General features: G+C 46.5%; 1 protein-coding gene across 1 annotated transcript; it reads left to right on the top strand.

Annotated features, from left to right (window-relative positions):
- Positions 1-1103: 1103 nt before the first annotated feature.
- LOC146616694 (uncharacterized) lies at positions 1104-12570 on the top strand. Its single transcript, XM_085374768.1, has 8 exons — positions 1104-1211; positions 5810-5930; positions 6401-6524; positions 8450-8640; positions 8793-8959; positions 10489-10642; positions 10918-11045; positions 11621-12570. Exons 1-8 carry the CDS (start codon positions 1104-1106, stop codon positions 12329-12331), a joined length of 1704 nt encoding a protein of 567 aa, XP_085230894.1. The 3' UTR covers positions 12332-12570.
- The last annotated feature ends 304 nt before the right edge of the window (positions 12571-12874 follow it).

The raw sequence follows: 12874 nt of genomic DNA on the forward strand, positions 1-12874 counted from the left end.
AAAATTTTATTGTTGTTACAAAGCCCTGAATGGACAGGCTCCCGGGTATTTGTCTGACCTCTTGCAGACTTATACCCCCCTTAGATCTCTTAGATCAAGTGATCTTTTGCTTTTAGCTGTACCAAGGTCGAGGCTGGTTCATAGAGGTGATCGAGCATTTGCAGTCGTAGCGCCTAAGCTGTGGAGTAATTTAGCCCTACACATCAGACAGGCTCATACTGTCAATCTTTTTAAATCTTATCTTAAAACACATTTTTATTTACTGGCTTTTAATACAGCATGAGAGTTGTTTGTTAATTCATATTTGGTGTTTGCTTTTAATACTCTAAGTTGTTTTATTATGTATGTTGTATTCTTGTACAGCACTTTGGTAAACGCTCCTGTTGTAATTAAATGTGCTATATAAATAATTAAACTATTAAACTATTAAACTATATGCATGCGCGACGGGATCCCAGAGACAGCAGCTGATCCGGCGGGGTCTGGAGTCCCTACCTAAACACGGCACCCATCCTCCCCTCCTCACCCCCGAACATAACAGCCTTTCCATCCAGCTGGATCGCCGGTGTGGTGCCAGGGTTGGTATCCCCAGACGATTTGTTTCCCCTGCGTCGGGAGCGCGCACAGGGCTGTCCGAATCACGGATGAACACTATCTGTCGTTTTTAGATTTAGTTCACAAACACTTCTTATAAAGACGTATTACTGCTGAAATATTAGCGGCGTTGGCTCTTTAAACAGTAAAGTTACAGGATACAAATAAATATGAGCCACGGTGTGGAAATGATGCGCCGCGTGAGAACTTTTAATGCATCATTTTCTCCTGTAACCCACAAACACTCATCAGTGCGCGCTCCCGACGCAAGGGAAAAATTCTACCCTGGCACTCTGACACGCCCACGCGTGATGTTAACCACTCAGTTCCTACTGTGAGAGGTCCACAGTTCATCCCGATCACATTACAATAATTTAATAACATATTATTAAGATACAGAAAACTAGATCCAGCTTAAGGAAAAAAAGTCCACGGAGACCAGTGTAGAACTGTGTTGGTGCGGGAGGCTTTTACTTTGAAGGGCGTGGCAGGAAGCGGTGGTAGGTTTGATGTGGAGAGCTGAGAGGAGCCCGTCTGCGTCACAGTGTAAGGAGAGTTTCTGGGAGCTGCTCGTCTTTCTCCGAGGCTGTGGAAGCTCCGCTCGGGGCAGACAGGAGGTGAGTGACCGGGCAGAGGGCCACCGAGGCCGGCCGAGCATGTCCACGACACCGCTGTCTGTGTGTGGCTGTGTCGGTTCCGCAGGGAGCAGTGACCGGCGGGCACTCCGGGGCCGGTTTATGGTGTTTAACTACCGACTAGTACACGCGAGCAGGGGCCAGACTGTGGAGCGGACACCGACCAGCCGCGTGAAGTGATAACAACAACAATGATCATCATGATAACAATGATAATAGGGATAAGTGACTGATCAGAAAGTCAATCAGGGTGTCCGTGGTCACTGAGACTGTGTGTTGTGTTCCTCTGAACAAAGCGCTCATTAAACTAATCTGGTTTTGCCTTTTATTGTTTTAAACGTGGGAGAGTGGACAGGTTTCACCGTGGGCTCAGATTATTATATCACGATCTGTCACTCTGACAAACACCACGCTGACTAAAACTACTGTAATGCGCCAAATCACAACAACAGCGCCTTGAGGCGACTTTTGTTGTGATTTGGCGCTATATAAATAAAATTGAATTGACTTAAGTGCACGAGACTGTCCAGTTATTATTATTGTTGTTGTTGTTTAGCAGCACGGTGGCGCGGTGATTAGCGCTGTTGTCGGGTCTTTCTGCGTGGACTTTGCGTGTTCTCCCCGTGTCTGTGTCCAGTCTGGTCTGTCTCAGACTGGCGACCAGTCCAGCGTGCAGGGTAACTGGGAGGCTCCAGCCCCCTGTGACCCTGACAAGGATCACCAGATGATGGATTATCGCTATTGTCACTGTTATTGTTGTTGACTGTGTTGTGAGTAGGGCTGCTCAATTAATCGAATTTTAATCACGATTACGATCTGGACTTTCAACGATCATTAAAAATGACTGAGCCGATTATTAGCCCCTCCCTCGTTTATCCGCGACACCTTAAAGGCCGGTCCGTGAAAATATTGTCGGGCATAAACCGGTCGTGGCGCAAAAAAGGTTGGAGACCGCTGATTAAGAGGACCCGAGGGAAGCTCGGAAAGCTAAGCAGGAGTTATTTGGAGAGGAGAGTGACTGCCGTTGGTTGAAAAGACAGGTAAAAAAAAACTTCAGTGGTGTTGCACACTATGTTATATTATTTTTTAAAGTCATTGTTAACCCTTTAAAGCCGGTCAGAGCAGCACGCTCCGTTTTGTGTAACTATTTTTAAATCCCTGTAGAACCGGAACCGCGTAAGCTAGCACAATAATTTGTTTTGCATATGGCTCAAGAGTTGGGAGTTCGCCTTGTAATCGGAAGGTTGCCGGTTCGAGCCCCGGCTCGGACAGTCTCGGTCGTTGTGTCCTTGGGCAAGACACTTCACCCGTTGCCTACTGGTGGTGGTCAGAGGGCCCGGTGGCGCCAGTGTCCGGCAGCCTCGCCTCTGTCAGTGCGCCCCAGGGTGGCTGTGGCTACAATGTAGCTGCCATCACCAGTGTGTGAATGTGTGGATGACTGGATGTGTAAAGCGCTTTGGGGTCCTTAGGGACTAGTAAAGCGCTATATAAATACAGGCCATTTACCATTTACCATATGAAACCGGAGGAGTTGTACTTACATCTGATGCCATCAGCTTGTCCTCGGTCACGGTTTCCTTCCACAAAAAGCTTTGCAAAAATTGCATAAAAAGCGCTTGCAGGAACAAAAGCATAATATTCCAGAAACAGGCTTCGCCGATCAGCTGTTCTTAACACTTCCCACCGTGAAACAGACGTCAGCGCGAACTATCACATGTCCGCCATTTCCTGGCCAAAACCGGAAGTGACGTCATTTTCGCGGAAATGTAGTTTTTTTACTTGTAGGCCTTAAAAGCCTCTACTGGTCATGTTTGACTTTTCTGAATAGTTGCTGGGATGCTTAGAGCTCGAATTGCACTGCTGGAAATAGTTTATTTTGATGCACCTGCTGTTTTCTTTGCAAATTTGCATCATAGGATTGTTTTTTCGTTTTTCCTGCAGTGTATATAAAAATTGCTGTATCTCCAAAATAAAACTATGAAGACACTCAAAATAAATTTCCTGTTGTAAACTATTTTTTGCAACTTTTTTGTATTTAAAGTTTTGAGGGACAAACCTCTTAAATTTCTCCAATTAGAAATATATGTAAAAAAAACCAAAAACGATTTTCAATTTGTTTTTTGTAGTTTATTGCACTTTTTTGCAATTAATGTAGTTACTATGGACTTAATGCATACATATTATTAAAATATGGGCTATAACAGTTGTATAGCAACTTGAAATGCTCCCATAAATAGCACTACAACATGTAAAAAATTAATATAAGCTCTGGTGGACTTGGTTCTATAGTAGGTCTTAAAGGGTTAAATAAATATCGTCAAATAATCGAGATCTCAATTTCAGTGAAAATAATCGTGATTATCATTTTTGCCATAATCGAGCAGCCCTAGTTGTGTGTTTTTCACGTGTGGTTTTTCAAACACCATACAGTAAACCTTTGATGTCCTGGTGTTTCACGCTCATGAACCGTCCTCATCGTGATGTTTTCACTGAAAACAGGAACTGGGAGACTTTCACAGCGGTGCTGAGGCTCCCAGCCTCTGGACCAGACTCGGGGTCCTGAGCGTGTTTCCAGTCAGTCTGCACGGCTCCTGTTTTTGTAAAAGAACGTCAGTTTTTTCTGCAGCTGCCGTCTCGTGAACACTGAGTAAAAAGTTCACCTTCAAGCTTTAACTCTGGTTTCTAATAATGTGGTAGAAGTGATGCACGTGGGAGGATGTGAGAGTGCTGAGTACAGCAGGGCGATATTGCCACAAATATTTATCACGATATATATTTGAAAATTTGCGATAACGATATAACCGACGATATAATTGATGCGAGACAAAATACAACTCCACAACATTACTAGCGCAAAGAGACAACCTTCCATTTATTTTCACTTAAACAAGAAGCTGGTTTTTATGTACATTAAAGCTTTATAAAAATATAACAGTGCAAATGCAAATTCCTTGCTGAAAGTTTAACCAAAAGGCATTTCCAGTAGAAATGGGCTGACATATCCTGAGCATAACCATGTATAATATCCACTGAAGTTAAAAAGAGGTGCTTTGCAACATTAAACTGCAGTGTGCAGTACGCATTTTTCGGACCATAAGGTGCACGGGATTATAAGGCACATTAAGTGAAACAAAGCAGTCAGATAAATCAAACTTTATTAAACTCATTCTTCTTGCTTCCTCCACTTCTGTACCATTGATTCATTAATGTTGAATTCTCTGGCAGCTGCTCTATTCCCATGTTGTTGCAGTATATTAATGACTAACCTCGTATTGTGGATGGATTATCTCAGTTGTTCTCCTGACTGAAGTTTGGTCCGTTTACAGCATCCTGCCATGCGATTGCATTTGTCTCTAACCATCAGGAACCCTCACGTTAACTTTTATCGAGTGGAAAAAAGTTAGCGTTCATCCTCCAGCTTCACTGTGTTTATGCTATGCTAACATAGCTGTGTAGCTAGCGATCACGTAGCACATCATTATATAGCAGCTAGCCCAACTTCAGTAACCCTACAAACGTCACTGCTGTTTAGTTTCCTGTCTTCATTTATGTTGGAAGTGATAGCAGAGCTGTACGTTTGAATTTTTTCAGAAATCTCTCAGTCAGGACATGCTATATCATGTTTAGGTGGAAGCTAGCGAGCTAACTTCCTGCTAACTTCTAACTCCGTTAAATGTAATAACTTTTGTTTTCATGGATGCCTGGAAGTTAAACTTTATAGTTATACCTGGTAAAGCAGCAATGCTGATCGTTTTATTAAAGATGAAAGAATTTAGACAGTTTTTAACGCTCAGTGATGCTGCAGTGTTGTTTGACCTGAAGTATACGGAGTTTGGGACCCAGATTACTCCCAGATTTAAGAGCATCTTAGTCCGACAAATAACGACGGCCGCTTGCATGTTCTGCAAAAAAATGTGCTTTGTCGTGTATCTGACGGACAAACACCAAACCAGTTCCACATCACTGAAGTTGCACCATTTTTACAAACCAATTCTGGTTCATCTGTTTCACTCAACAATCCGCCATGTGCGTATGAAAACAAAGGCACTGCGCATGCGCGTTTTACTCATATTCTATCGCTATATTTCATTTTCCTATCGTTGCCTAACATTATACCGCTATTACCGTGAACGGTATAATATGGCCCAGCCCTAGTGCTGAGGCAGCAGGGCTGGGCTCAGCGGCAGAGGAGGAAGAGGAGGAAGAGGAGAGAAGGTGCCAGACTTGCTGTGATGTCATCATTCATGCTTGATGCAACATGTTGACGATGTTGCCCACAAGTCTGAGAGTCTGTCTCTCTCTGAGCGTCCTCTCCCCTCTCTCGCCGTTTGCAGTGCGTCACTAAATGTTGTCTTTTTAGTGTTTCATCCTGTTTCCCTGCTCTCTTCCTGTGAAAAGGGGTTTTTGTCACCGCTGTCTGATGGTGGGGGTTTTCTGTCTTCAGGATGAAGCGGCTGCAGTTGGGCAACTAACTGAGTTTATGTTTAATTGACTGAAAATCTTTTCTCGAACTGAAACAATCCGAAACATTACAATCGTCTCGTCGATGAGATGTAAATGTAGATGATGTTTCGCTGCAGCTGGACCGCGTGGTGCTTCCTGGCTCTCAGCGCGTTTGCAGACGTGACGATGAATCCTGCCCACCTGTGACGATGGCCTGTCTGCCTCTGCTGCTCTGCCTCAGCTTGCTGCTGCACTCAGGTGAGTCATGTAAAAGCAGTCAGGTGTTCAAATACCATCCTGCCCCACCCACACACAGGCTGATACCTGTCAGGTATTGTTTTGGAGGAAGGAAGGTTCAGGGTTTAAGTAATCATGGGCTCATCCGATTAGAGTGAGAATAAGCAGTCATCAATCATTTATAGGTTTTGTCGTTTTATTGTATAACGGGTAAAGGAAAGAAAGACACACATGGACTGCTCTCTCTCAGCTGCTGCCCCATGTGGGAGTGAAGAAAGAGTGAGGGGTAGGTGAGTGCAGTCCTTATATGCCGAGTGACAGGTGAGTGCAATTAAGGCCAAGCACCACACCCAATCAAAGGTGAGGAAAAGAAACAAGGTGCATCTGGTGAAGTGAATGTGCTAAAAGGTGAGCCTTTACAACAGGTATACTTTGGATCCTCGTGACTCAGCAGATTGCCTCACATATTTTCCCTTTTCTTCCTCTCGCAGAGCTCGCTCATCCGCCTCCCGCACCTGTTAACCTTTCTGTCGACTCTCTGAACTTCCGCCACGTCCTTCGGTGGAAGCCCGGCGACAACACGCCCCCTGGGACAGAGTACGGGGTCTTTGTGAGGTAATTTGTCCGCCGTCTGTCCTCACGTCCTGTCACTCTCAGCCTGGTAACATGAAGACGATGGTGCTCACATCAAACCCCAAAAAACCTCTGAGCTCTGTGGGTGATGTAGAAACGCAAAGTTCAGACGCTTGAAGGATCAAGTTCAAGCTCAGCTGTGACTCCAGGCTTTTATTAACACACACACACACACACACACACCTGAGCTAAAGGACAGGATTAAACACCTGTAAATAAAAGTGTTGCATCAGCTGCGTGTTTTTGTCAGATGCTTCCTGTCGAAGTTCAGAACACGATATTTTTTCTAAAGGAGGGTAAAAGTCCCCCCGTAGCCTGCTGGGAAATTCCACTGTTGCTTCTTCTTTTTTACCAAAAGAACGATTCAAAAATAGATTTCCTGTTTTATTTTGTAACTCACACAAGTTTGTCTGCACTTTTCTTCAGATCAAAGAAAGAAATGAAACAACAGAATAATTTCATTTTTAATTATATTGTAATTATGCAGCTATACAAAGTTAGTTACACACAAAGATGTTCTAGCACACAGATCGTGGTTATTTTGGAGTGCGTGGAGATGAAACAGGAAGTGAAAGCAGAGCGGCGGGCTGAGGTTTGTGGGGACCTCTTCAGACCAGGGTCACCAACCTCTTTGCCCTGAGAGCTACTTTAAGGGTACTGAGTACTCCGAGGGGCGACGTGTCCGACACAGAGCTCGCCTTTAATATTCTAATATTATCAATAACAGATATTAGTGTGTGTGCAGGGACGACTCACACACTGACAGTGGGAGTTCTCACAGCTGATATCTCTGTGAACATGTTTGTAGGAAACCATCAGCTGATATGTAACCATGGAGACTGCCCCACGTTTGTACACGTCCTTCATATTTGAATGAATCTTCTAACATTTGTACCGATCACCAAATCTGTTGCATTTCCGTCATTTTTCACGTTTTTCTACACTGTTTGACTTTGATTGTTTGGGCCGCGTTGCTGTGGTGATGATCTCCTGCTGGTGAACCGCGACCTTTAATCTGCTCACGTTTTCAGTCAGCTTCACTGGCTCCTTCTTCTTCTTTGGTGGAATATCTGCCTGGGCGGGGTGCTTTCTCTCTCCTGGGCGGTTTGTTCACAGCGAGCAGCTGGGATGGCTCTGACGCCGTTTCAGTTTCAGCACTCATCGTGAGGGTTCGCTTTACGTTTGCAAGGTTTAACATGAATACACTGAAACTGCTCGTGGCTTCGTGTTTTTCAGCTAGTTCAGAAACTGTGTTCTTCCTCATACAGCGTCCTCGTCACCAAACCACAGCCTGTGGGTCCAACGAGTCTTTATTGTCTTACAGCTAAAACGCAGCAGCATCCGGCTGCCTTCCTGCATGTCTTAGAAATGATTTTCAGGTTTCACTGAGTCTTCAGAGCCGGTGTGCTGGCCTCAGGTGAGCCAGCTTCAGGCCTCAGATGGGTTTCCATCAGGATCTGAACGAGCTATCAGAGGGGATAAAACCTGTGACACATGGTGCGTTCACTTGTCCTGTTTTAGCTCTGAAATATTGGCGTTGTGTCATATTCCCGTCTTAAGCACTCTGAATGCATCATCTTTTATCTGGAAACACGTCTACAGGCCTCAGCAAGGTTAAAGGTCACAGCCTCGACAGCACGGCTTAGGTTTGAAAAGCTGCGTCTGAGCAAAGCAGCAGACTTCTGAGCTTTTTAATTAACATCTAAACTCCTCTCTTATTCATGAATGGTAACCTGACAGTAAACGTCCAATCAGAAATCAGCTTTCGTTTGAATCTAGGACCAGCTGGATTCGAGACATGAACAGCTCATCGTCGCTGTTTGAGCAAACAGTCGTAACACAAAGCAAATGTTTCTTTTACTGTTTTTGTCCTTCTGATCTAAAATGTTCTGTTTGTCATTGTTCAGTGAGGAATGGAATGAGTGGGAACAGCAATGCAACATACCAACGCAGCCCCAATGCAACCTAACATCTGGAACATCGATGCCACTGATGCTACCAGAGTTGGAGTCCCAGTATTACCTGCACGTCAAATCGTTCTTCAACCAAACCTGGTCTCCAGAGTCCGGAAAAATAGATTTTGTCCCTTCCAAAGAAAGTACGTCAGCATGAGCGTCTTCTGGGTTTCACACTGGTGCATTTGGATTTAAGTGTGTCCCATAATCCAGATCAGGCTTTGATTGAACTAAAATCTCTGGACTGGTTGAATCTTTACCAAAAGGTGACCGCGTGTTTTCTTCTGTTTACAAGCTAAATTAGGTCCTCCAGAGGTCTCACTGGTCGGATATGAAAACTACATCCAGATCAACATTTCACTGCCTTGGCCCGATGACCTGCGAAACTTTTCCAGTATCCAGCAATATTACGGAGCCAGTTTCAGAGTCTCATTTCGGATCGGAACCGATGGAGAAATTGGGGTAAGACATCCATTTCATCCCAACATCAACGTGCAGATTTAGACTTCCATCCATCCATCCATCTTCATCCGCTTTATCTGGGGCCGGGTCGCGGGGGCAGCAGCCTAAGCAAAGAGGCCCAGACCTCCCTCTCCCCAGCCACCTCCTCCAGCTTATCCGGGGGAACACCAAGGCGTTCCCAGGCCAGCCGAGAGATATAATCTCTCCAGCGTGTCCTGGGTCTGCCCCGGGGCCTCCTCCCGGTAGGACATGCCCAGAACACCAACCCCGGCAGGCGCCCAGGAGGCATCCTTGTCAGATGCCCGAACCACCTCAACTGGCTCCTTTCGATGTGGAGCAGCAGCGGCTCTACTCTGAGCTCCTCCCGGATGGCCGAACTTTTCACCCTATCTCTAAGGGAGAGGCCAGCCACCCTTCGGAGGAAGCTCATTTCTGCCGCTTGTATCCGCCGCTTGTATCCGTATCACTACCCACAGCTCGTGGCCATAGGTGAGGGTAGGGACGTAGATCGACCGGTAAATTGAGAGCTTCGCTTTTACACTCAGCTCCCTCTTCACCACGACGGACCGGTGCAGCGTCCGCATCACTGCAGCTGCCGTCTGTCGATCTCCGGCTCCCTTCTCCCATCACTTGCGAACAAGACCCCGAGATACTTGAACTCCTCCACTTGGGGCAGGAACTCATCCCCGACCCAGAGTGGGCACTCCACCCTTTTCCGGCTGAGAACCATGGCCTCAGATTTGGAGGTGCTGATCCTCAACACCAGGGGCTCTGCCACCAAGGAGTTGTTTAACTGCCTCAGTGACCTCGCCTCCGGAAATTGGCGGGTCATTCCCCTCATCCCCAGACTCTGCTTCCTCCTTGGAAGACGTGTCAGTGGGATTAAGGAGGTCTTCGAAGTATTCCTTCCACCGCCTGACAATTTTCTCAGTCGACGTCAGCAGCGCTCCGCCAGCACTATACACAGTGCAGGTAGAGACGCCTGATACCTGACGGTTTGCCAGAATGTCTTCGAGGCAGTCCGAAAGGCTTTTTCCATGGCCTCTCCAAACTCCTCCCACACCCGAGTTTTTGCTTCAGCCACTGCCCGATAGGATAGATTTAGACCTCAGCTGGTGAAAGTCTTCATTCTAGAGTTCCTTTAAACCTGTTTGAGGCTTCAGTCACATGGGCCTACAGGCCGGTCAGCAACCTCTCGCCATCCTGTCCCTGAGCCAGCGGTCGCTGACTGGTGTCCAGGCGCGGCTGTAAAACGCATACAGTACATATACGATATAAAAATGGAAATGCAGCCAATCACAGCAAGCTTCTGCCTAAAAGCAGGTGTCGGGTTGATTGACATGAGGAGACTTTGACTTTGAGAGTCACCTGTCAGAGCAGGTGTTGTACACCTGGTCAGGCCTCCAAAGGTGTCTTCATGGCCGCGTAGAGGTCAGAGGAGAAAACGATGCTGAGGATCACACCAGTGGGTCGTGGACAAATCCCAGATGTGATTTTAATGACACGTTTCCTCCTTCTTTGACTTGCAGACGCTGGAAACAGAAAACAAAAGTTTTATCCTTGAAAACTTAAAGAAAGGGGCGGAGTACTGCATAGAGGTGAAGCTCAACACCAGAGAACTAAACAACCATGAGCCGTCTGCCTGGAAGTGCACCTTCACCACGGCGGTGGACCAGCAGAGAGGTGAGCTGATGTGCAGCCGGTAAGGCGGGCGTTGTTGCTGAATCAGAGCATAATGAGCTGCCACAATTCATCTGCCTCCTTATCTGTGTAAATATGCAGAGGGAGTAATTACTAACACATGCCAGGGCTGCCCCTCTCGCCAGTGGGACTCCTCCCCCAGCCACCTGCTCCACCCATCCCTCCCACAGCACAGCCACAAACCACACCCCTCCGCTGTACTTCGGCTGGTTCAGACGGTCGTCTGCATGGAATAATGTGTGTCTGTGTGTCTGCAGGCCTCACTTTAGGTTTGGTCATCGGCGTCCCGATGGTTGCCATCTTCATCGTCACGAGCTGCCTGCTCCTCCTCTTCTACACGGGAGTCATTTGTAAACTGAAGGAAACTGTGCCCAGAGCTCTAATTGTAAGAAATCCAGTTTCATGTGCACTCTAACACCTGTGGTTTGAGAGATTTTATAATGATGTGTTTATTTCTGCTGTGAAGTTGAACATCGCCTTCATTTCATCCATGAGCGTCTCTCAGAGGACAAAGTTCAAACGCTTTGAAGCTCCACAGTCGTAAAGCTCCTCCAGCATATTGTGATTTGCATTTCCACAGAAGGACCAAAGTCCTTCAAAGGTTAAGCAAATGAGTCAGCTGAGCTGAAAACGACTTCTGTTTTGCCCTGCTGCTCTGTGTATATCTTGCTTCAGTCTTAAATATGATCAACCTATCTCTAATAATCAGCTATGTACCACAGGCCTTCAAGCTGGCTGTAGTTAAACCTTTACTCAAAAAGCATCTCTAGACCATCTCTAGATCCTTGAAAGAGTAGTTGTCAAACAGCTAACAGATCACAGTGACTGTCCCCAGAAAACAGCTTTGGCTGATGTGTTTGTCCTGCATACTTAGACACAGCTGTGACTCGATGATAGACATCTTCAGCAGAGTTTGCCTCTGTTCCTCCTTCTCAGAGCTTCTTTCTCTTCTCTTTGTAGACGGCTCTAACCAAAGGCTACGTCCTGGCCCCGCAGCCCACCGTCCCAGATCCCATCTCAGTTACCTCGGAGACCGGGGAGCATAACAATCACACAACATCACCTTCTGCCAACATTGACGATGTCTCAGAGGACGACGATGATGGCAACTATGTGAACAGAGCAGTGGATCTCTCCTCGGGGGAGAGCTGCTGCTGTGAGGAGCTGTCTGGCAACATGTCAACGAACAGCGAGCCAACGGCAGCACTGGACGCTGGAAGCTCAAGGTTATTTGCTAAGGTGAAAGTAACGGCGCTGCCTGCAGAGTCTGACGAAGGCCAGGTGGAGACGGAGGTGGAGGGAGCGCAGCTCTGTTTGGTGAAAGAGAGGAGTCGAAGTGGAGTCTGGGGACAAAGTCAGGACGAGGAGGTGACGAAGTCCAAAGAGGACAAGGAGGTGCGGGACATCTCCGGCAATGTCAACCTGTTCTCAGTCACCCTCGCCTCAATGGCTGCACGCGATGAAGATGAGGAGGACGTCACAGGCTTTTTGAAAGAGTCCAGCCTGGAGGGTTTACCTGCCACAGACTCACAAACTGAATCAGATCACCTGACACCTCAAGTATTCCCGACACACACAGACCGCACTGCGAGCAGATGTGAAGGCAACAGCACGGACACGCTAACTGAAGAGGAAGAGGAGGAGTTCTCGCCCTATTTGAGAAACAGATGATACTGATGTGTGCTGCTCTGAGCGTCGATGACTCGCAGGGTCTCCTCGTGTTTGTAGACCAGCTTATTATTTGGTGCTGCAGGTCAGAAGATCTGCAAATGAACCAGCCGGATTTTCTGTGTCCGACTTTTTGACTTGTTTGACTGTGAACGTAAAACTGATGCTGCCAAATGGGGTCCAGACACTTTTTAATGTTGTTTGAAAATTAACATAAGCATTTTAAGAAAATCAAAGGAAACTGTGACATTTCTCTTTCTAATGTTCTTCATTAAATATAGATTTTAATGTTTGCTTTTCTCCTGGTTTCCATTCTCTGTACTTCATAATTAAGTTTGGGTCATCTCACGCTGGGTCTCCTCTGTCTCAGACAAACTGTTTTTGCTGCAGTGACTTTAAAACTGCTGCTTTCTGATTGGCTGCCCCTTGTAAACAGAAGCTGGCTGGAGCTTCTGAGATGACCATATAAGGGTATACCCTCCCTCTGATATAATAGAGTCTCAGGTGTAGAAAAAACTGTCTGCAGAAGAGCCTTTGACTCACTTG

The sequence above is a fragment of the Diplotaxodon limnothrissa genome, linkage group LG16 (genome assembly GCF_057381915.1).
Source record: "Diplotaxodon limnothrissa isolate DT_005_m linkage group LG16, D_limnothrissa_male_GT1.1, whole genome shotgun sequence".
NCBI classification, from domain to species: Eukaryota; Metazoa; Chordata; class Actinopteri; order Cichliformes; family Cichlidae; genus Diplotaxodon; species Diplotaxodon limnothrissa.

Coding starts and splice junctions, on each gene's coding strand:
- LOC146616694 (XM_085374768.1), top strand. CDS start 1,104: ATGTGGAGAGCTGAGAGGAGCCCGTCTGCGTCACAGTGTAAGGAGAGT. Junction 1,212..5,809: donor CCGCTCGGGGCAGACAGGAG/GTGAGTGACCGG, acceptor GTTTCGCTGCAG/CTGGACCGCGTGGTGCTTCC. Junction 10,643..10,917: donor GGCGGTGGACCAGCAGAGAG/GTGAGCTGATGT, acceptor GTGTGTCTGCAG/GCCTCACTTTAGGTTTGGTC.